This window comes from Aplysia californica, unplaced genomic scaffold, assembly GCF_000002075.1.
Source record: "Aplysia californica isolate F4 #8 unplaced genomic scaffold, AplCal3.0 scaffold00163, whole genome shotgun sequence".
In the NCBI taxonomy this organism is placed as follows: Eukaryota; Metazoa; Mollusca; class Gastropoda; order Aplysiida; family Aplysiidae; genus Aplysia; species Aplysia californica.
The window spans coordinates 823436-847377 of NW_004797433.1; the positions used below are offsets into that span (position 1 = coordinate 823436).

The 23942-nt window shown below is 39.6% G+C and overlaps 2 protein-coding genes across 3 annotated transcripts; one reads left to right on the plus strand and one right to left on the minus strand.

Moving 5' to 3' along the window:
* Positions 1–110: 110 nt before the first annotated feature.
* Positions 111–13281, minus strand: LOC101857793 (INO80 complex subunit E). Of its 2 annotated transcripts, none has more exons than XM_005097752.3 (9): positions 13203–13281; positions 12451–12574; positions 10230–10306; positions 9127–9197; positions 6877–6996; positions 5487–5562; positions 3584–3659; positions 2553–2712; positions 111–1828 (listed from the first exon to the last, which is right to left on the minus strand). In XM_005097752.3, the coding sequence occupies exons 2-9, from the start codon at positions 12476–12478 to the stop codon at positions 1762–1764; spliced, it is 675 nt and encodes a 224-aa protein (XP_005097809.1). In that variant the 5' UTR covers positions 12479–12574; positions 13203–13281; the 3' UTR covers positions 111–1761. The 2 variants fall into 2 exon arrangements, with proteins under 2 accessions (XP_005097809.1, XP_005097808.1); XM_005097751.3 differs by having other exon boundaries at positions 13104–13242.
* Positions 13282–14568: 1287 nt separating this feature from the next.
* Positions 14569–23519, plus strand: LOC101858181 (60S ribosomal protein L6). The gene is made up of 5 exons (XM_013082205.1): positions 14569–14688; positions 16605–16745; positions 17398–17446; positions 21018–21202; positions 23331–23519. Exons 1-5 carry the CDS (start codon positions 14596–14598, stop codon positions 23490–23492), a joined length of 630 nt encoding a protein of 209 aa, XP_012937659.1. The 5' UTR covers positions 14569–14595; the 3' UTR covers positions 23493–23519.
* The last annotated feature ends 423 nt before the right edge of the window (positions 23520–23942 follow it).

Below are 23942 nucleotides of genomic sequence, written 5' to 3' on the forward strand. Positions count from 1 at the left end.
TATGGAGGGGAGATAAAGACGATAGATGTTTGATAGCAAAGAAGAAGCAAACCACACTAGAGCACCCGCCGACCACCTACCGACTTCATATATAAAGAACCAACAATTAATTAAAAAGTATTCAAAATGGCAGTGTTTATTGTTCGTCTCAGACATAATAATAACACCATAAGAAACAACAGAATCAAGTCTGAGATTTGTGTGTCAGCGTGAAAATACTGGGAAATTGCTCAGCAAACTTTTCAAATGTGAGCAAAAATTCACCCCTGGCCTGAACCAAGAGAAGAAGAATTTTAAAATACGTTTTCAGTTTAAGAAATACGGGAATGATCAAATAACATACTAGAAATTAATAAGTTCTGCAGTGACTTTTCAAATATAAATTTCACACACATGGAATCTGAGAAAGAAAAAAAATATGCATACAGGAACTCGGATACAAAGAATGGAATCATAAAACACGTGATCATCTATTTTCAGTTTTTAATCTTGTTGTTCCCAAATTGTGATACCTCATGTTCGAAAAATGAGACAAAAGAACAAAGAGATGAGTTTAGTTGTAGTAAGAGTTTTACGGCACTTGCAACACAATAATAAGGTCATATAAGTGCCGAAAAATGGATGTGCTACAAGAGAGTAACAGCATACACAAAAAAGGAGAAGAGATAAGGACGATAGATGTTTGATAGGAAAGAAGGAGCAAACCACACCAGAGTACCACCCGCCAACCACCCACCAAAGAGATGGGAAACTGCTGCAGAATACAAAAATGATTTGTTATAAAATGATGAAAACACACGTAAGTGGAGGGCAAAGATCAGAAAGAGTTCTCGCTCACCAAAGCGAGAAAAAAGAACTCAAAAGAAATTTCACTGAGAGTGCTCACCATTAACCAACAATAGAAACAAAGTTTGGCCTTACAGAGCACATTTTAATAATGAAAAGTGTAATGGCTATCAACAGTCATTGAGTCATCAGTCCCTTTCAACAAGAAGTTTACAAAATTCTAGGAAAACACAAAATTCTAGGAAAACACAAAATTGCAAAGTCCAGTCATGAACCTCAGTCAAAATGCTCTGTAGGTTACATATGCTGTGAACCTAGAAGAAAATAATCGTGTTTACCTGTACTGCCATAAGCTGACGAAAACGCCCTTTTTTGTATTCACAGCAGTTTCAAGATAAAGAGGTTCTTTGTCAGAGTAACCATTGTATAATAAAGTTCTTTCGAAATTTGAATTCAAATTTATTTTAAAAACTTGTCACAGTTTCACTTTGATTTTTTCACACAAGTAGGGTGACTGATCAGGCTTTTGATTTAGCAAATTAAAAATTTTGGCACCAAAATGAAAAAAAGGCGTTTTGTCAGTTTACGGCAGTGTAGTCATGTACCCCATAAAGACGCACAATATGCGATAATGACCCCCTTGTTTATTCAAAACACAATTTTAAACAAAGTAAAAAAAAAAAAAAAAACTACAAGAAAACTCAACCGCAATTAGGTGAACATTAATTATCGGTCAAACAACAATACAACACTGAAATCATTTTTTTCCCTTCAGTTTCTCCTTTTGGCTACTAAGAAGACTAGGTTTCATATCCATCCCTTTTCCCCTCTTTCTCAACTTCCATTATAGATGACCCAGAAAGACACTGACCTGGTCAGATATGTAAATAAATGTCAAAATGAAAAAGTGTACAAATGGCATAATGATAAATAAAACAATGAATCTCGTAAGAAAACAAGTCGTGAATGACGCTGCTAGTGTGGAACGTCGATAACGAGGTCGTCTTCCTCTTCTTCCCCGCCAGCCTCAGCACCACCATCACTGCCGAAAGGAAAAAAAAAAAACGTTTCTCAGTTACATCAGAGCACATCATAAAAACAAGAACTCTTATTTTCTCTACGGTATTGCATAATTTTAAATTTTAGTAAGTGTTTTGTTTTGTTTTAGTAGATGTTTTACGGCGTTCGCAACTGCATAAGGTCATAAGAGTGCCAGAAGAACAGTGTTAGAGGTGTTACAAACATAAAAATGAAGGAGGGGAGATAAGGACGATAGACATTTGATAGGAAAGAAGAAGCAAACCACACCAGAGCACCCGCCAACCACAAATGCTGAAACAAGAAAAATTTAATAATAATATGACATTTACATCACGCAAATCTGTGTTACTATCATTGTTCTCTGGGCTTTACATGATATTCATGAAAAACATGCATACACACATACAGGCACAAAATAATATATGCAATTCTGCATTCACTAAAAAATAACAGTAAATCATTCAAGCAAAATAGTGCATACACTCTTTCTTACTATATAAGGAAAAAAATTGAGACTCATGTTAATGTCAAAAGCGACTTAATTACAAATAAAACAAATTACAGTGGAATTCCTATAAAGTCAACACCTCGGGAACGAAAAAAAAATGTAATGTTACATTGGTTCAAGCCCCCCCTCCCCTCCCCTCTTTCTTACATTTTTCTTAAAGGAGCCAGACACCCCCCCCCCCTTTAAGCCGTAAGATTATATTTGATCGTCCCCTTACCTGTCGTGGTTTGTATCGTTGCTGAAGATCTCCATGGGCAGTGAGGCTGTGGCCTTCTCAATACTGAACTCATGCTGCTTGGACTCCAAATGACGCTCCAGCTCTTCCCGTGTCATATGTCCCGGGGACTCTAGTTTCACTGAGCTGGATTTCTGACCACCTACAGACGGGGGGGGGGGGGGGGACAGGAAAGATTTGTGAGAATCCGGCACGAAACAAAGAGTGCTCATGGCCTTTTGGTTAAGGACTTTTTTAGTCTAGTTTTTAGTTTTAGTAAGTGTTTTACGACACTTGCAACACAATAAGGTCATATAAGTGCCGAAGATTAGAGGGGTTACAAGAAAGTAACAAACACAAAAAAAGAAGGAGCAGAGATAAGGACAATAGATGTTTGATATAGGAAAGAAGGAGCAAACCACACCAGAGCACCCGCCAACCACCAATGGTGGGGTATCCTTGTGGATCCTATTTAGGTAGGAATTCAATGGGATGTGTTGTGTTTGAAGGCGACAGCCATGACTTGTTCTCTTCTACTCAGGTTGTACACAAGACCAAAATTCAGAACAAACAAAAACCGAACACCTTTCTAATTAGGATTTTGCCTTAATCATAGTGTTAAACTACCATTTGAGTCTGACCTTCACCAAGAGAAAAACATACAAAATGATTAGCTTAAGTAAGTGTTTTAATGGCACTTGCAACACAATAAGGTCATATAAGTGCCGAAGATTAGAGGTGTTACAAGAGAGTAACAAACACAAAAAAGAAGGAGGGGAAATCAAGACGAAAGATGTTTGAAAGGAAAGAAGAAGCAAACCACACCAGAGCACCCGCCAACCACCCACATACAAAATGAGAAAATTTTTTGAAAAGAGGAGTCGAAAACACACTTTTCTCACACCAGGACAGATCTTTCAATGGAACGAAAGAAAAACAAATATCTAAAAAATTATTGACATTCAAGAGACATTTCAATTTTATCAAAAATAATACGACAAAAACAAGATATTGGCGACGGGAGGATAACTTACTGGATTTGCTGCTTTTCTTTCCCGACGTCTTGCTCTTTTTCTTGCTGGCCTGAGGCTCCGACGTCCCGGCTCCTTGCTGCAGAATAAGAAAAATCACATCACAGTGTCATTTAACGCAATCAAGGAGGACTATTTCACACCAAGATTCCACCGCGTCGTAACACATATACATCTGTCCCCGTCGTTTTATACATGAAAAATTCTGAAATTATGCAAACTGAGCCCAAAAATGTGAAATTATGCGATTTTGTTAATTTTAACAAAGAATGATAAAGGAAAATAATAAGAAATTATGCAAAAAAAATTATCAAATTTTGCTAAATTATGCGAGGTGCATAAAACCACGGGGACAGATACATATAGGTTTACAGTCAAAATTGCCAGAGACGGGCACCTAGTGCCGAGGAGAAAAGAGGTCACAGACAGGCGGACATCTTGGACAGTGTCATGAAAATATTTTTATAAACGCACGAAGGAAGTCCGGTTACCACAAAAGGATCCACAGATCAGAATCGCTAAAACACTAATACACTGACAAGATCTTTCGCTGTCTATGGCCTGGTACCCATTCTCACCCGCGTGAAGTGAGGAAAATTCGTGCAGAGCACTTTTCCCAAGGACACAAAGTCGGGCCCTTGGCTCGAACCCTCGATCCCGCAACCTCACGATTACGAGTGTGGTAGCGTAACCACAAAAACAGAGGTAGGCCTACTGTAGTTGTTATCGAGCTGTATTTAAAAGGTGGGACTATTTCACTTATGCTTTTCTTTTTTAAATAAAAATATTGAAAGTATTTTTTACCCTCATATCGACACAGTTTAGATCATTTAAGAGGCGGGCTGAGAAGGGATAAAACATTCCAGCAGAAAGACCAAAGTACTCAAAAAACTCTCCCCACTCCGATATCAAACTCGGGTCTCCTATGTGCAACAATGAAGTGTCTAACCCCTACACCACAACACTGGTCAACCAGGCCATCAAAAGGTAATCCCGGCATGAAAAGAAACAAAAGTTTGGATAAATTGTAACCTTCTTTAAGAGGTTTTACGTCTGTGTTTATGACGCAAAGAAAGTGTGGATGAATCTGAAGAAAAAAAGAAGGCAAAAGAATGCGAGTGTCTGGAAGTGAAAGTGAGAGAAAGAGAGAAAGAGAGAGAGAGACAGACAAAGAGAGCGACAGATAGACAGAGAGAGAGGGAAAAAGGGAGAGAGAGATAGAGAGAGAGAGTGTATGTATGTGTGTTTGTACTCTAACCCCCAGAGTACTCAGTACATTTAAAGAATATAAATCTTCTACACTCTTTATGCTCACATTAAATTCATTTCAGAGTAACGTTACAACCCCGGTACATTTTTGTTTGGTAGAATGTAAGTGTTTTACGGCGCTCACAACAGCATAAGGTCATATGAGCGTGCGGGACACATTAAACTTTATCAGTTGGTAGGAAATTTTGAATTTTGCTCGGGTGGCAGCCGAAGCCTACTCTTATCGATTTAAAACACCAGGGGATCTTTAATGTGCGAAATTTGCACACAGGCCCTCCCAAACTTTTCGCCCTTGTCCAAGAAGGCTAGGTGTAGATCTTTCCTACCAGAAGACCAGGGGTGTGGCTGAAAGACAGGAGTAAGAAGGACCCAAGGAGTGGCAGTAGAAAGAGTCAGGAGCCTAGAGGAGGGGGCAAAGGAGGTGAGGGGTGGGGGCAGAAAGAGGAGACGAAAGCAGACGACAGAACATTGCTAGAGAGTAGGAACGGAATTGAAAGAAGACAATAATTTTAGAGAAGAAAATTTTTCAGTCGTTATCTGGATTCGAACCCCGTGACCTTTGAATGAGAGGCCAACACCACAAGAGCCCTCTCAACCCCAGAAAACAAATGATCCAATTCCACGTTAGTACACTCACCACTTGGTGCTTGGCCGCGGTCGGTGGGACGTGTGTTGCTTCTGTAGAACCCGTGCTTGCTGCTGCCAACTTCCGCCTTCAGAAATTAAAAAACAAATGAGAGTAAAATGTACAAATTTATAATAATAACAAATTTACAGATGCCCCGAGCGACTCGATCAACCTTTTTAACAAAATAAACTTCCGCACTCTTGTAAACAAAGAGTGATATGTTGAAAAATCCCTGTTGCATTTATCAGTTTTACTATATTTATAGATAGATATATTACAGCTCTGGATCAGATACATACCTCATTAAAGTTCTCTCATTACTCAAATCCCTCCCCTCCCTAAAATAGCAAACATTCATCATTGCCTTTCTCACCCTGCACCAGGGTATAGGCCACGAACAAACACTTTCCACCTTTCTCTATCCTGGGTAGCGTCTTGCGATGTTGTTCCAATTATTCCATGTCTTCCCATCCCCCCCACCCCACCCCTCAACTTTTCTGTAAATATTATCGGGGGAAAAAAGCTTTTCCTGATAGGAGAATGAGAGAGGCCTCTGGAACTGGTCTTGAGCATCAAGAGAGGTTGTAGAACACCAGGGCGACAGGGAAAAGTTTCTGCTCATGACAGCTCAAGTGTACATGTGTCACGTGCTCATGACAGCTCAACTGCACATGTGTCACGACATGGTGGAATCAGGCGCTCGTCAATTTTTGAGCATGTGGAGTTAGAAGTGTCATCTGAAAGTTTATTCATTTGCCTTGCTTTCTATGAAAAAAAATCCCTATCTATCTTGAACAGAAGCCAAGGTATTTGCAATTAAGGGGGATAGGGGTAGGCTGGTTCCAGAGGTAAAATTAGCGAGAAAATGGAGGCCAAAGTTTGGTAACTCTTATAGCTTGAGAGTCCTTTAAAGCTGAAAATTTACATATTTTGTGCCATTATTCAATGCTTTTTCAGCAAAATTAACACGACAATTTGTTTTTATTTGGACATAAAAGATGTTTAGCCAAAAAACAAATATGTGATAAATATTACCACAAACTGGAGGAAAAATGCTAGTTTCTTCAATTTTATTACTTTGACGAGCGCCTGATTTCACCACGATGCCTCACATATTCGCACCAGTAGCTTAGGTCAAACTTGGTAAGAGTACCCACCAACAGACACAAAAAACAGTGCCTATGGAGGCTAGGAGGTTCCTCATATTCAAGGAGTTTTCAAGGAGATTTTTCTTTGATTACAAATTCAAGGAGTTTTCAAGGAGATTTTTCTTTGATTGCAAATTCAAGGAGTTTTTAAGGACTCCTTGAATTCAAGGAGGCCGCAGGAACCCTGAACCAAAAAAAAAAAAAAATGAACTTTGGTTGCTGAAAGTAAACCAAACAGAGCATAAACTTACTTTTTGGCGGGCCCGGCCTCCCTGTGACCTCCCTCCTCCGTGTCTGTGGAGTTTGTCGCATCAGACTCTTCCGACGAGTCCTCGATTTTCTCCTGCTGTAACAGCCGGTCCAGCAGAAAACTGAAACAATAGAGGTTAGAGCAGGAACCAATAATAATTATATGTTTATTTTAGTAGAGGTATTACGGCGTTCGCAACTGCATAAGGTCATATGAGCGCCAGAAGATTAGAGGTGTTACAAGAGAGTAACAAACATAAAAAAGAAGAAGGAAAGATAAGGACGATAAATGTTTCAAAGGAAAGAAGAAGCAAACCACACCAGACTGAGAGCACCCGCCAACCACCCACTAATAATAATAATAAAACGAATAACAGAGAGGAAGGAACAGCCGCTGAAATAAAGTCCCGCAATGGAAAGGAACAGACTGCATTTACAGTAGAGTCCACGAATCTCGAACACGAAAATCACGAAATAGCATTTGTATAGCAAAATTTTTAACTGTTTTGCAATGACATGCATGTGTCTCTGCCTGTCAAATAAATATAACAGAACTGTATAAGCCTAAAGTCCAACCTGTCCAGGATGAAATCACAAGGGAGCCAGTAAGATATTCAGTCTTTTAGACATTTTCCGTCTTGGCCAGAGAATATGGGGAGAAGGGGTCCCAGAAGACCAGCTCTTCGGAGTGGGATCAAAGGTCGCCTGTACCGTCCACAAGCAGTGGTCAAATGTTCACACCTCCCAAGTACTATCCTAGCCGCGTAAGTCTTACTAATCCATAGCTACCACTGCTTGTATCTCATTAGGACCACTGTTAAAAGCCAATTAATCCTATCCGTACGTCCTGGGGTCATTCCATCCCCCCCCCCCCCCCCCCCAGGTTGTATTCTTCACATTTTAGAATACTTCTAGTGTGAAGATCTCTTTGAAACTTTCAGTATTTCTCAAAAAATCATTTTGACAGACTGCTATGCAAAGCATAACGGATCGGATTAACGAGTAAACTTCCTCTTTGGAAAGTGGTGGCATAGAGTTCCCCACGTCGTTTGGATACCATAGTAAAACACGACGTACAGATAGGGTCAAAAGCAGAAAAGATTGAACGTCTCCTTTGTTTCCACACAAAGTCCCACCCATCGTTGCAATAAACACAATCAACCAATGCCACCTCTCCCTTGCATTTACAACAATGAATTTTTTTCTCAGCTGATTGCATATGATCAGGGTGGCAAAAAGTGGTCAAATTTCACACCTCTGGCTACCCAGAGGAGCAGAAAAATTCTGTAATGACAGGCTTCCATCTTAAACAGATTTATGGCAGGTTCAACTGTGCTTGAAATTAAAGTCTGATTCTAAAATAACAGTAACCATGCTATATATACTCAAGGAAAAAATGAAATTGTACATAGAAATCATATATTGTACGCACAAACCAATTTTCCTCAGAGTTCCATTCATTTTCTAGAGGACATACTCATGAAAAAAAAGTCCTGGAGATGAATAATTAATTCCATTTAAGTTTTAACTCTTTGAACCCCACCGGACGCTAGTGACAACTGTTTCGTTTTATTTAGTGCTAGTTTTTGCTTGTTTTTTGGAACTATTCCCCAACCAAGTTTTTTAGTACATAGTAATGACTAAGCCTTTGTTTCCGCTATTTAGAAGTTGGAGGCAAGCTTTTGCAGTTATAATGAGACATAGTGCACCAGGTAGTTGACTGTAGAAAAAAACTCCTGGAAACGGTGGAAAAAACTCAGCGCTTAAAGAGTTAAGTATTGATTTTTGCACAAAAATACCTATCATAAAGTTGGACACTCAAATTTCCACATGCCCAAAGTCAGGACCAACAGGACGTAACATGTGATTGTCAAGAGGACATTGACAGGAGCTCAATACAAACTGTCATGTAGACTACTCTTGAAGGAACTGAATACTCTGGACCAATTACAGCTTCTCTAACCAACAACTGGTCACTTTTAAGGACAAGCGGGCAAACCCAGATTTCCGGGGTTTCCAAAAATCTTGACCTACACCAAAAGTGGGCATTTCCCTACCCATAGGAGAAGTTTGGTTTCATTGGTGAGTATATTTGTATGATGTTATAGAGAAAACTCTCCTTGTCTTTTAAAGAAACTGAACAAGGGGCAAATACTTTACCTTCGATTTTCTCAAAACAGCATTTTTCGGGATAGCCCCCTTGTGTTTAAAAGCGACCAATTAATTGAGTATATCAAAAAAAGAAAAAGTACCTCCTGTCTCGGGACACCTTCAGAAGCTTTCTCTGTGCCTTGCGAAGCTCTTCAAGAAAGCATTCCTGCTCCTGTTGTACACACAAAAAAAGGTGACAAATATTTGAAAATAAATCTACATTTTGAAAATGCTTTAATGAGATTTGAAATAGGTAAAAAAAAAAGGCAACTTACACACAGTAGTGCGATTCACACTTCTTGAAAAATATAGCCCCTTTGCCTGCTTGTGAACATCAAGGAAATACAGCTTCTATCATCCACTATAACTTTTAATATCTTTCTCCCATTCGAAGTACATTATGTCTGCATGGTGAACCAACCGACCAACCTCATTCAATATACAGGAGAAAAGAAAGGGGCAAGATGCTGACCTTTAGTTTTTTAGTTTTGGTAGGGGTTTTACGGTGCTCGCAAGTGCATTATAAGGTCATATGAGCGCCAAGGGATGGATGTCAACAGAGAAGTCTTTACAGGGACCCAGACTTACTCTGCTCAGGTCTCTAGTTTCAACAACACAAAGTCTGCTTCAACTTTCAAGGCACCCCGGAAATAGCGGATCACAAGAGTGTGACAAACATACAAAAGAAGTAGAGGAAAAATGACGATAGTAAGGATTAAGAAAGAAAAAGCAGCAGTTCCCTGTTGCAGTTCAGGCACACTTATGAGCATGACAATGAAGAATCAACCCATTTACAAATACAATTCTGCTGTGCATAAGAACTCAAGATGTTAATGTCCCCCCTTTGAGAATGGCTAAAGACACTTCAGTCAGTAGCACCGCCCCGGGGGTGAGATGTTGGCCCCATTATTGTGCAAAAACTAATAGTGCTATATATAAGAGAAACAAAAACAGCCTGTCAATGCTTTATCATATAACCATAATACATCTTGCGTAAAACTTGGCTGGCAAGTACACAAGTAGGCAAAAGCAAGACTGGTGGGACAGACATTGAAATGCTCAAATGCCTATGTTATCATGTGGGTTCTAACTTAGGACAGCATAAAATCAATGACAATGATCCATTTTTTTTTTTTAGCAATCAACAGTTTTTCATAAAAATAGAAAAGTATTTACAGCAGGACTAAGGTTTAATACAACTTACATAAACTAGTAACCGGAGCTTTTTCTTGAGAGCTTTGTACTTCTGCTTGTAGTCAATGTGTGCTTCTGGAAATTCATCTGCAACAGCAATTGTTGTTAAAAACAATTAACACATAACAGAAAAATGTAGTTAACCACAGAACATCCTTTTTACACATCACCACACAGCCCAGTCACATTTCAGATATGTGTATATTAATTAATCCTATCCGTACATCATGTTTTACTAATGTGTCCATAGAACATGGGGAACTCTGCGCCACCACTTTCCAAAGAGGAAATTTACCCTCGTTAATCCGATCCATATTCTTTGCATAGCAGTCTGTCAAAATGATTTTTTGATTTCAAAGAGATCTTCGCACTAGAAGTATTCTATAATCTGAAGAATACAACCCCGGGGTACAAAATTTCTGTGATTTCATTTCATTATTTTGACGAGTGTTTGTTTTCACCACGATGCCTCACAAATAGATAGAGGCTTACTTCAAAAATTGTTTTCTAGACTAGTTATAGTATAGCAGGCTCCTATTCGACACCCATGTATATCAAAATAAATATCAATTATCAAGATCTAGAAAACAGATCAGATCATCATCACCATTGCATTGATGTGTTGAGATAAAAAAAAAAAAAAGAAATATAATAATCACAGGACAATTTGAATAGGCCTAATAACACATATGCGGCTAAACGTAGAACGACGCACCTGCCTGATTAGCTGCTTTTTTAGTAATGTGATGTCATCACATCCTGGGATACACAAAGACTATTTTTAGAAGACCGCGGAGATACCAAAGTTTATCTACTACACTACACGATCTTTGGAGATATCGCATGGAACGACATGTTGGATCAGTGGCTTGACTTATTATCCGTATCGATGTGTTTCGCATGATAAAATTTCACACTTGCTGCTAACTACAGCACGTCAGCCATGCTCTGGTGATGGATCGCTAAGATCGTTAACGCAGTGGCTATTTTTACGGCGTGCCGTAAAGATAGCCTCCCAGTGAGTCCCAGGCTATTTTTACAGCGATCCTTGAAAAGCGACCCTACTCCGCCTCTCATGTACGCGACATGCTTCAATGTATTAGATCTAGGCCTATAGGGGCCGTTCAAAATATAAACTTACACCTCAGAGGGGAAAGGGTGTCTTTGGCTTCTGTAAGAAAAGTGGAAGATTGGGTGGGGAAGTGAGATGAACGTTTTGCTCATGACTGGGAAGAAAAGGTAAAAGAAAAAGTGGATAAATGCCAGTAACAAGACCCAGATCTGCATGATCACTGCAGATCCCCGTTGTTGTTGTTTTTTTGTTTTGTTTTGTTTTTTGGAGAGGGGGGGGGGGGGTTACAAATAATTTTGAAATTATGATGAAAATTCTGTAGGTGGACATCTAATTTCTTAATGTTTCTTTGTAACTTTGCAACTGTTTTGTTGATCTTTTAGTGTCTTGATGTCTTTTATTTGTAAGGCACGTACCTATTGCCTTGTCAAGAGTCATGAGCAAAACGTTCATCTCACAGAAGTGTCATATTTGGTTAACCTCCCCACCCAATCTTACACTTTTCTTACAGAAGCCAAAGACACCCTTTCCCCTCTGAGGTGTAAGTTTATATTTTGAACGGCCCCTATAGGCCTAGATCTAATACATTGAGGCATGTCGCTTACTTGAGAGGCGGAGTAGGGTCGCTTTTCAAGGATCGCCGTAAAAATAGCCTGGGACTCACTGGGAGGCTATCTTTACGGCACGCTGTAAAAATAGCCTGGGAGGCTATCTTTACGGCTCGCCGTAAAAATAGCCACTGCAGATCTTTAATGCTCAGAACAGTAAGAATATGCTGATGCTTGAAATTGAAACATTTTTAAACGCAAAGACAATAAAGTGCGTGAAAATTGCTGTAATGACGCCGGAGATTACCCCCCCCCCCCCCGGGCCCGATAAACAATGCGCAGAATAAGCAGCAGCATCATCAGAGCACCGCATCATATCACATTACCGGTACATCTCTTTGAAAAACATCGGACCAAACGTCGTGCCACGGTAGGTATATACACAAACTTTGGTGCCGTGCGGTTGGCTATGCTTAGATCATGTATTCAGATGATCGTAGGGGTATCCCGGTCTGACGTCACAAAAGATGGCCGCCTTAACTAAAAATAGTTTGTGTTGTTCTACATTTAGTTAATTTAGTTTAGTCGCATGTCCTTTTCTAATAACTCACCTTCAAAATCCTCTGCGACAGGCATCATCTCAACTCGATAAGAAAATTGAAGTGATGTAAATCTCCCAAGCCCAAAGACCAGCCAAAGTGCAAAAGTCTAAGACTTTCAAAGACTGGTAGCCTACTGTGTAAAGATTAAGAATGAACGCTAGGCCAATTACTAATTAAAAGTAATATATTGATAAAGTTGGTTTGTTCACATGGCTAAAATGCTAAATAAAAATAATAAATTTGCTTACTTCCACTAGTTCAAGCAAGGTAGATCTAGATCTAGCTAGATCTAGATCTAGATCTAGATCCAAGTCTAGAATCTAGATTAGATCTCTAGAATTTTAGCCTAAAGTAAAGTCAAGTAAGAATGCAAACAAACTTTTTCAAAATTTTTGTCTTTGTTGGATTGTTGAGTGTTGGTCAAGTTGGAATATCATCATATGTCCATCATCATATATAGATCTAGATTCTAGATCTAGATCTAGAATCTAGATATAGCCTATATAGATCTAGATCTAGATTTATCTAGATCTAGTCTAATGGTCAGGGATGAAACGCGTAATGACGTTGGCTAGATCTAGATCTAGATCTAGCCCTAAATTTAGCCTCTTCAATCGCTTCAACAGATAAACCCAAAGTGTCCTAGATCTAGATCAACAAACCTTTCAAGTAGATCTAATCTAGAATCTAGGTCTAGATCTATATCTAGATCTAGATTTTAATGTGTAAATGTAACAACAACTGCGAATTTGTTCCCTCACATTTCTCATAACAAATATATTTCGTTTCAGTAGCTTTGTTGTGGATCTCAATTTTTAAAAATGTTTTGATGTTTCTGTAAAAAAACACCACCTATAGCTTCACCGGCGAAAGGACTAGAACAATGTTATGCAAGAAAGTTTTTAAAAAATATATTCCCACATTTTAAGAACTTGTGTTCAAGCGAAATAATTTTTAACACATTGTATTTTGTGATATTAAAAAAATTTACAATGATCTAATATTTTTTTCTTTTTCTTTTGAGCCCAAGAGGTGATGCACATGTTTTGCAACAGCCCACCGGAACTTCCTTTTACTTGGCTATATACAAGGTACAGGTTTGATATTTGAAGACTTGCTTACAATCTATTCATAATCTGTTTTATATTTTAGCTATCGACGTCTACTGCTACTTTTATTCTATGGTGATTACATGCAACTACCTTTACAATGCATTTATGATGGTTTATGTTCTCCCAAGTCGTTTAAAATTTCGATTGCGTGCGGGCACCTCTTTCGTTCTCAATTTGTTTACCTCTCTCGCCTGCTTGTGTCGGTTCCTCAACGGGATAATCAATCATAATCTATCAAACATTTCTTATTTTGTTAACAAAACATGACAACCGCCACAACAAACACAATAAAGAAGAGACCTAATCCGGACCCTACTTCTAACCCACTGCCTTTTATAGACTGGTCGCTTGTTGTGGAATTCTTCCGCACCTGAGAAACATGAAGTCAGATGACTGGTATTGGCGGTTCCTCGTGAAACTTCATACTCGTTACGTACAAAACTGTTTTGCGAAAGAACAGCAGACAGGACCCCTCTCGCTCTTCCAATTTTCAATTAAAACATTGGGGCCAAATTATACTCCAATATTAAAGTTTTTGTCAGTGGTGACATGACTGATCCAGCCTCTCTTCTTGACTTCTTGGGCCAAAACTGGAGGATTGCCGATATTTTCCTTGGCCTCAATGTAATAATGTTTTATTTGAAACTTGAAAGAGCAGGCAGGGAATGTCCCCATAAGTTTTTCAAAATTAGGGCAGGGGCTCCTACACCAACAGTACGCGTAAGCCTGCAGACGTGGGCCTGAGTCACTTTTTTTGAGATACGTCTGTCTGTATGCAATAGCCTACTCAAGGAGTATTGTATTTGTCACATTGAATTCTGATTCTAGATCTAACAGCACAGTAACTTTCAGTAAATATTTTGAAATTGCTGTAGGGTACATCTAGATCTAGATCTAGCGACTTCGATCTTAGTCCTAGAGACTTCTAGCGTCATGGAAATACACACTATCTATAACATTTTTGTGGCATTGGTATCTACTTTAGAAAATGTTTACATTGTCCATGTGAATCAAAGTAAGTGATCATTTTTTCTCTTTGCAGATGCCATCCCCAAAGCCGGCCCAGGAGTTCGTCACCAAGAAAATTGGTGGCGACAAAAATGGAGGTGAAAGAAAAGTTAGGGTGAAAAGACTGGTAAGTTGTCCCATGGTAAATGATTTTGTGTGTATGATGAGTTGCTTTTGCTCACACACTTATTAGGTGCACAGTTTATGGAAGAAAAATTATAATACCCTGAATTGCATTAGTTATTAAGTACATATTTCTGATTTTTTAAGCATGAATCGGTCATCTGGTTTCACAAAAGTTTGAAAGAATTATTTTGGAGGTAGAAATCTAGAATTAGATAATGACTGCTCTTATTGAAAGTTATTGGCCCACATGGGCCATTTAATGCGTTGTTTTTTCAATGTATTTCATACGTGGTGTTGTCCCAACTTGTTCTCTTTTATTTTCTCACTTTATCCCTTCTTGTTAATGTTTTCCTAACCTAAGGTATTCCATCTCGTTCATATTTCTACAGATTTGATTGTTTGTCAGTGTGTTCCTGCAGTTCATTGTTATTGTTATGCAGTAGGAAATAGGTGGGGAGAAAGAAAGACAGAGACAAACAAAGAAAAGAAGAATGCGAGCGATACGTACAGCGACAGAGGATAGAGAGAAAGAGAAATAGAGATGGTGACTTCTCGATTGAAATTATGACATTGTTCACTGCTTCAAATTGTGATTCCTACAACTTCAAAACGGAGGAAAAACGATCGTTCATCGAAAAGGCATCCACAATCTTCGTTTAGATCTAGATCTAGGCTAGCCTCGAAACTAGATCAATGATTTATATCTGTCTGTCTAGATCTAGACCCAGCTCATAGATCTAGAAGAGCCTAGTTCTACCCTGAGCCAAGAGGGCTTTGAAAATTTCCGAAATCACAAAAGAGTTCCCCTACCGGGTCTGTATACTTTGTGACTTTGTTCCCGGTTACTGGGTCTGTATACACTCCCAATAATAAATGTTCTAGGGGAAATTGTATATGCCCCTGTGGGCCTATAAGCACTCCGTTAGATAATTACACTGAAACAAACTGCTTGAATATGGTAGCTGAACTCCATTTGCCAGGGGCAGCAGTGTAAAAATTTGGCACATGACATAGACCTGACACAACTGCAGTTGCTGTGTGGCATCTTGATTGTTGTAGTGAGGTTTTAATTACAGTCGAACCTGTGTAAGAAGGGGGGGGGCAGAAAAAATTCCGTTTTAGGGTCGCTTGTCTGGTCGGGAAAGAGTGGTCAGAACTTCACACCTCTTTGAGTGCTACCGAATCTGATTATGGCATGCGTCAGTCCTGCTTATCCGTCGTGACTATTGCTTGAATTTTCCAAGGACCACTGTTTGACCTTTATAATAATGGTAACACTTGAACTTTTCCTTTGCTTCGACCTTTAGTCCCACCCATGATTGGTATAAGCACCGTCAAACAACGCCACCCTTCCTTTGCATCATGTAACAACGATTCAGGGAACTCTTTCCTCAGCTGGCCCTTCGATCAGGGCGACAGGCATTGGTGAAACTAATTTCACGCCTTTGGCGTAGTAGAGAAATTTAACACCAGCACCACCCTGATCATCTGCTCTGCTGGGGGCTCACGAGGATAGGGTAACATCTGCCCCCAAAATGCACCCCAGCTCCCCTGGTGACATGGCATAAATAAAGTTTTGACTACCGATGCAGCCAACTTTGATAGTTTTGATTCAAATCAGGGCTGGGTGGGCACAGCATTTTACATCTTAGACATGTAATACCTTCGGAAGGGAGCAGAATTTTCTTTCCGCTTCCCCGTTAGATAAGTTTCCGTTTTATACAGGTGATTTAAGGGGACCGTTACTGCAGGTTCGACTGTATATATAGAAGGCTTCACTTTTTTATGTCAGTATTTGATGTGTGTCAGGGTGTTTCTAAAGTATTAAGGAGGCAAGGGTTGTGATTAACATTGCCTGCAATCTAAATTTCTTTTTGTGTAGACTTTTGAATTGCTTTGTTGTTGTTTTTTCTCCAGCCTCGCTTCTATCCCACTGAGGATAAACCAAGAAAGCTAAAGAACTACCAGAAATCATTCAGCCAACATAAGAGGAGACTGAGGGCATCCATTACCCCAGGAACCGTCCTCATCCTTTTAGCTGGCAGACATAAGGGAAAGGTGGGGATTTCTTTTTTTGGCTTAACTTCTCTGGGTCGTTTCCTATCTCTTACTTGAGGAAAAATATATGGCATCCAAATACTTTTCACCACTTCAAGTTTTATTCTTCAGTGCAAGAGTTTGTTGTGTGTTTATTGCATAGTGTGAAACTTGCAGTTGTTGGGTGTCTTTAGAGAGCTGTATGTTTCTGTCAATTTGGGACCTGTTCTGCAGCCATGTTGATAATGTGTCAAAGCTACCTGATTTGCAATGTGTTTCAAAATTAAATGCAAAAAAAATGTGAGACAACCTTGTAAAATTGGGCGTTCATCAAAATAATAAAGAAACTGGCAATTTTCTACTGGTTGAGCAATTGTTATTGGATGAGGGGGGGGGGGTCCAACAAACTTTTTGTTCCCTTTTAAAAACACATTTCAGTGTTGGGTGTTACACAAAAAATGTAAATTTGGCTTTTTAAAGACCTCAAGTTATGGAAGTCACCAACAGTTGGGGGCCATTTTCGTACTAATTTTACCTCAAAACAGGGAGTTTGATTAGGTTTACAGAAAGTCAACATGAAAAATTAGCTCGAAGGTCATTGTTTATATTGGCATGGAATTCCACATTTGAAACAACTATGCTCATGTTTGTTTGGGGTTGGGTTTTTTTTCAGAGAGTCGTCTTCCTCAGGCAGCTCAACTCTGGTTTGCTCTTGGTCACTGGTAAGTTCTGATTTGACATTTGTGTGGGCTTTGCCAGCAAACATTACATTCCTATTTCAATGTGACCATGCTCAAGAGATGTACTTAGGTTTTTTGTTTTTTGTGGTGAGGGTTTGTCCATGTATGTGAATAGGATTGTCTATACAGTGTGGAATATTTCCTAGCTGAGTTTAAAGTTTGTTAAATTGTGCACTTTCTTTCAAGTTTCTAGTACTCCAATAAAACAGCCCTCATTTTAAATTTCTTTAAAATTCCACATTGGTTCCCATCTGTTGTACTCAACTTGTAGATATTTATACCCTAGTATTGTTCGCATTGAAAACTAACAACTAGTGTTTTGCTGAAGGCTCTCACTAAGCAGGTTATTTATACATAAATCTTATTTTTATTGAAGCACTTTAGTAACAGGTACACAGTTCCTTGTTGTGTCACTTGGTAGCCGGTGCAAGAATATCATCCTTTGTGTGTTTGACGTTTGCCTTATATGTGCACTCTTCAAACACCAGAGGAGACAATTTTTAAAGAGAGATATCTTGTCTTCATGGTGGTTTACTGAATCTCAGATTGGTCTTTGCTGGGAGATACAGAGTAGTCTGTTATTGGGGAGGGGGGGGGGGGTGTGAACTATTGGGTCTTTGAACATTGCTTTGCCTGTCCCAGATGAAGTTTTCCTCATTCAAAGATGTTAGAAAGATTTGTTTGTGGTATTGTTACGGACTGACAGATTTCCTTTGATTTTGTCTTTCTTTATGCTGGGATGCAGCCAGGCTTAACTCTTGACAGGCAGAGTTGAAGCAGCCATCCTTCTAGTTTATCAGTTGTGACAGTGGGATGTAAAAAGTTTATTATAGTCAGGTTATATTATAAAATTTTTCTCTCTATAAAAATCCCTTTAGTGGCTTGTCTGTTTGGTCTGTACTTAGATGACTTACTTTACGAAAGTCAGGATATGTCTCCTCTATTTTTGTGTCTGATCTGTTATTTCTTAATATCTTTGTCTGAACTTCTTTAAACGATTTTGCCATTGTGAGTGTCGAATTGCCCGTTACAGTTGGATTTATTTAAAGTTCATTGCCTTTTTCGTGAAGCACTTTAGTAACAGGTACACAGTTCCTTGTTGTGTCACTTGGTAGCCGGTGCAAGAATATCATCCTTTGTGTGTTTGACGTTTGCTTTATGTGCACTCTTCAAATACCACAGGGGAGACACTTATAGTCTAGAGGGAGTAAGATGTCTCTGTTGTGAACAAGTGAGATATCTTGTCTTCATGATGGTGTACGGAGTCTCAGATTGATCTTCGCTGGCAGTACAGAGCAGTCTGTTATTGGGGATGGGGGGGTGAACTATTGGGTCTTTGAAAATTGCTTTACTTGTCCCATATGATACGTTTTCCTCATTCAGAGATGTTACAAAGATTTGTTTGTGGTATATTTACGGACTGTGACAGATTTCCTTTGATTTTGTCTTTCTTTATGCTGGGATGCAGCCAGGCCTAACTCTTGACAGGCAGAGTTGAAGCAGCCATCCTTCTAGTTTATCAGTTGTGACAGTGGGGGTGTAAAATTGTATTAGTCGCGTTGTATTTTAAAATTTCTCTCTGTATCGCTTTAGTAGCTTGTCTGTAGACTTAAATGACTTACTTTACGAAGGACAGGATATGTCTCCTCTGTTTTTGTGTCTGATCTGTCATTTCTTAATCTCTTATTAGAAACTTCATCTATTTATTTTACCATTGTGGGTGTAAAGTTTCCCCACTACAGTTTGGTTCATTAAAAGTTCATTGCCTTTTTCGTGAAGCACTTTAGTAACAGGTATACAATTCCTTGTTGTGTCACTTGGTAGCCGGTGCAAGAATATCATCCTTTGTGTGTTTGACGTTTGCCTTATGTGCACTCTTCAAATATCACAGGGGAGACAATTTGTCTAGAGGGAGTAAGATGTCTCTGTTGTGAACAAGTGAGATATCTTGTCTTCATGATGGTGTACGGAGTCTCAGATTGATCTTCGCTGGCAGTACAGAGCAGTCTGTTATTGGGGATGGGGGGGTGAACTATTGGGTCTTTGAAAATTGCTTTACTTGTCCCGTATGATACGTTTTCCTCATTCAGAGATGTTACAAAGATTTGTTTGTGGTATATTTACGGACTGTGACAGATTTCCTTTGATTTTGTCTTTCTTTATGCTGGGATGCAGCCAGGCTTAACTTTTGACAGGCAGAATTGAAGCAGCCATCCTTCTAGTTTATCAGTTGTGACAGTGGGGATGTAAAAAATGTATGAATCGGGTTATATTTTAAAATTTCTGTATCTCTTTAGTGGCTTATCTGTTTGGTCTGTAGACTTAGATTACTTACTTTATGAAAGTCGGGGTATGTCCCCTCTATTTTTGTGTCTGATGTGTCATTTCCTAATCTCTTATTCGAAACTTCATCTATTTATTTTGCCATTGTGGGTGTAAAGTTGCCCACTACAGTTTGGTTCATTAAAAATTCATTGCCTTTTTCGTGAAGCACTTTAGTAACAGGTATACAATTCCTTGTTGTGTCACTTGGTAGCCGGTGCAAGAATATCATCCTTTGTGTGTTTGACTTTTGCCTTATGTGCACTCTTCAAATATCACAGAGGAGACAATTTTTATCTAGAGGGAGTAAGATGTTTCTGTTGTGAACATTGCATTTAAAAAATTTTTTTTTTTTTTTTTTAAAGTGAAGTATCTTGTCTTGATGGTGGTTTACTGAATCTCAGATTGGTCTTTGCTGGCAGATACAGATGTTATTGGGGAGGGGGTGGGTGAACTATTGGGTCTTTGAAAATTGCTTCATTAAGAGATGTTGGAAAGATTTCTTTCTGGTGCTGTTATGAACTATGACAGCTTTTCTTTGATTTTGTCTGTCTTTATTTATGCTGGGATGCAGCCAGGCTTAACATGACTGGCGGAGTTGAAACGGCCAACCTTCTGATTTATCAATTGTGTCAGTGGGGACGTAAAAATTTCAGGTTATTAAAAAAAAATTGCTCTGTCTCGCTTTAGTGGCTTGTCTGTTTGGTCTATAGACTGATGACTTACCGTACTGTACAGGTCAGGATAGGTCTCCTCTATGATTGCTTGGTCTATTATTTTTTATATGGTTTTCTCTTATTCTAAACTTCATAGATCTATTTTGCCTTTGTGAGTGTTGAGTTGCCCACTACAGCTTGATGTATAGTTCTTTGCCTTTTTCGTGAAGCACTTTAGTAACAGGTACACAATTCCTTGTTGTGTCACTTGGTAGCCGGTGCAAGAATATCATCCTTTGTGTGTTTGACTTTTGCTTCAAGAGCACGGTATAAACACTGTAGAGGAGACACTTAATTTTAGGGATATGAGGATGGTTTTGTTTCCTGTGCTATTGTGTACGATAACGTGTGTCTCTCTCTCTCTCTCTCTCTCTCTCTCTCTCTCTCTCTCTCTCTCTCTCTCTCTCTCTCTCTCTCTCTCTCTCTCTCTCTCTCTCTCTCTCCACTGATTGGTGGAGTTGAAGTGTATGCTGTCTTTCTGGATGTGAATCATATATCTGTTTTCTTTGGTGCAGGCCCCTATCACTTGAACGGCTGCCCCCTGAGGCGTATCAACCAGAAGTACGTCATTGCCACCAAGACCAAGTTGGACATCAAGGGCGTCAAAGTGCCAGACCGCGTCAATGATGAATATTTCCGCAGGCAGAAGCTGAGGAAGCCCAAGCACACTGAGGGGGATATTTTCAACACCAAGAAAGAGGTTCGTTTTACTGTCTGGGTTATTGATATTGGGTCGCTCTGTCGGAGGATGCCGTCCGTCTCTTTTGCATTGGCTTTGTAAGCTATAAGCAGCAATGTGAAAAGTGTTATCTAATATGCTTTTTATTTTTCTAGTGTCCTCTGGGTTCTGGAGTTTCTGTGTATGTATGTGGGTGGCTGGCAGGTGCTCTAGTGTGGTTTGCTTCTTCTTTCCTATCAAACATCTATCGTCTTTATCTCCCCTTCTTTTTTATGTTTGTTACTGACTTGTAACACCTCTTAATCTTCTGGCGCTCATGTGACCTTATACAGTTGCGAGCGCCGTAAATCCTCTACTACAACTAAACAAACTAAACTGTTTCTGTATGTAAAGCACACCAGTAGACCGGTCTCTGTTCTGACAGTGCAGCAGCTCGGGGGAAAGTGTGTGCGACATTATTGTCTACAGGGTTTTTGCTTTGTGGTCTACTGATGGCCACGTCAGGAGGCAAATCTCTGTTGTACATTTATTGCAAATAGTTTTTACCCTTTCTTTCTCTCCTCCCCTTTCCATCTCTCTCTCCACCCCAAAAAAAAAAATTGTACTCTGGCATATGTACACATTGTGGCGTCGGTGGCCTAGTGGTTAGGCTCTCGGACTCGCAACCGTAAGGTCGTGGGTTCGAATCCCGTCAGGGACCCGGCGTTGTGTCCTTGGGAAAGGCACTTTACACGAATTTTCCTCACTTCACCCAAGTGGGAATGGGTACCCGGCTATAGACAGCGACAGATCTTGTCAGTTCGTTAGTGTTTGAGCGCTTAATCAGCTGCTTGCACTGTATGCTTCCCGGGAAGCTGAGAATGTTTCGGAGTGTTATATAGTCTGCTGGGGTAATAAATATAGTGTAAAGCGCATAGAGCCTGCTGTTGAGCGGGGATATGCACTATAAAAATGCTATCTATTATTATTATTATTACAACACAACCTTTTGTTACAGTGCAGCATGAAGGTAGCAAAGCATATGTTTTCGAAATATATGTTACATTTAAGCTGGCCAGAAACAAATGTGTTTTAAGTGCTGGTTTGAATTTGTCCCCTCCCACTCATGCGCTGGTGATGCGTTCTCTGGGTGAGGGGGGGGGGGGTGAAAAGGCTTTCCATCTTGAGTCTCTCTGACTTTACATTATTTAGTGCAGGTTTTGAGTTACATGGTCCTTGACAGGTTTCTGTACGTTTATGTGACTAGCTTGATTTTGATTTCGTAGACATTGGTTTCTGCATTGTTAATTCACTGGCCAAAACAGCCACTTTTCTCTTGGACAATGTTGTCAACATCCATGTCTGGGATTTATTTTTCAAGTGTCTTTTGGGTTGTGGAATTTCGGTTTTCATCATGTTTGGCACACCAGTAGACCGGTCTCTGTTCTGACAGTGCAGCAGCTCGGGGGAAAGTGTGTGCGACATTATTGTCTACAGGGTTTTAGCTTTGTGGTCTACTGATGGCCACGTCAGAAGGCAAATCTCTGTTGTACATTTATATTTAAGTCCTGTTGGTCTTCTTTAGCAAGCCTGTCTATACAGGTGGCTTGTAATGTCTTTGTATGATAATGACTTGTTTGTTTGGTGGGGTTGTTGTTTTTTTTTGTTAAGGTGTGAAATCAAAGTGGGCTGTTGAGTGTCTTCTTCCGCTCACCGCCCATTCACACAGGCACCCTACAAAATTATTTGTGACATTTTGTTTGTAACAACCAGCCATGTGATTCAACCTTTTGGAGGGTTGTTTTTAATGCCTGTTGTGACCATTCTGCTAGAATTGGGTTGAAGATGCGGGAATCGTGATAGGCTACCCCGTCCATGGTATAAATAATGTGTTCGTTGTTGTTATTAGCTGAGAAAATGAGGGCTCCTCTTTGATTTTGATGTCATCTGTGCATACGAAATAATGTGTGTGGGTGGTTGGCGGGTGCTCTGGTGTGGTTTGCTTCTTCTTTCCTATCAAACATGAAACAATCATCGTCTTTATCTCCCCTCCTTTTTTGTATTTGTTACTCCCTTGTTACACCTCTAATCTTCGGCACTTACATGACCTATTGTGTTGCAAGTGCCGTAAAGCCCTTATGAAAATTAAATATGCTTTGCTTGGTTTCAGGTTTACTCTGTGAGTGATGAGCGCAAAGAGGACCAGACAGCCGTGGATCGTCAAGTCCTGGATGTCATCCGCAAACTGCCAGAGAAGAAATTGTTGTTTGGCTACCTCGGAGCCTTGTTCTCTCTCTCTAACAACCAGTTCCCCCACAAGATGGTCTTCTAAACTGTCAATAAATGATTAATTAAAAAACTCCATGAGTTGTTCCCTTCATTGTAGAATGACTTTGTCATACTCATTACTGAGATTAGCAAGGGTGGGTTTTTGGTTGGCGTGTGCTCTGGTGTGGTTTGCTCCTTCCTCCTTCCCATCAAACATCTTTTTAAAAAAGTTGTTTGTCAAGTGTCTTAGTTGAAATGCCTGTGATCTTCAGCACTTATATATGACCTTAATGTGTTGCAAACGCTGTAAAACTGTCACTTAAACAAAAAAACAGGGGCAAGGCAGCAGTTGCCTAAGACCTTCTGGTGTGCGTTTGTTTTTGTCGTCTTGGGGAAGGTCATGACAGTCCTTTGCCGACAAGTTAATCAGCACAGGGGCTTGTAACCAACTACTTTGTTCATTTCAAGTTAATTCTTCTGTAAATATATTCTTTGACTGGTCTTAAGACATTTG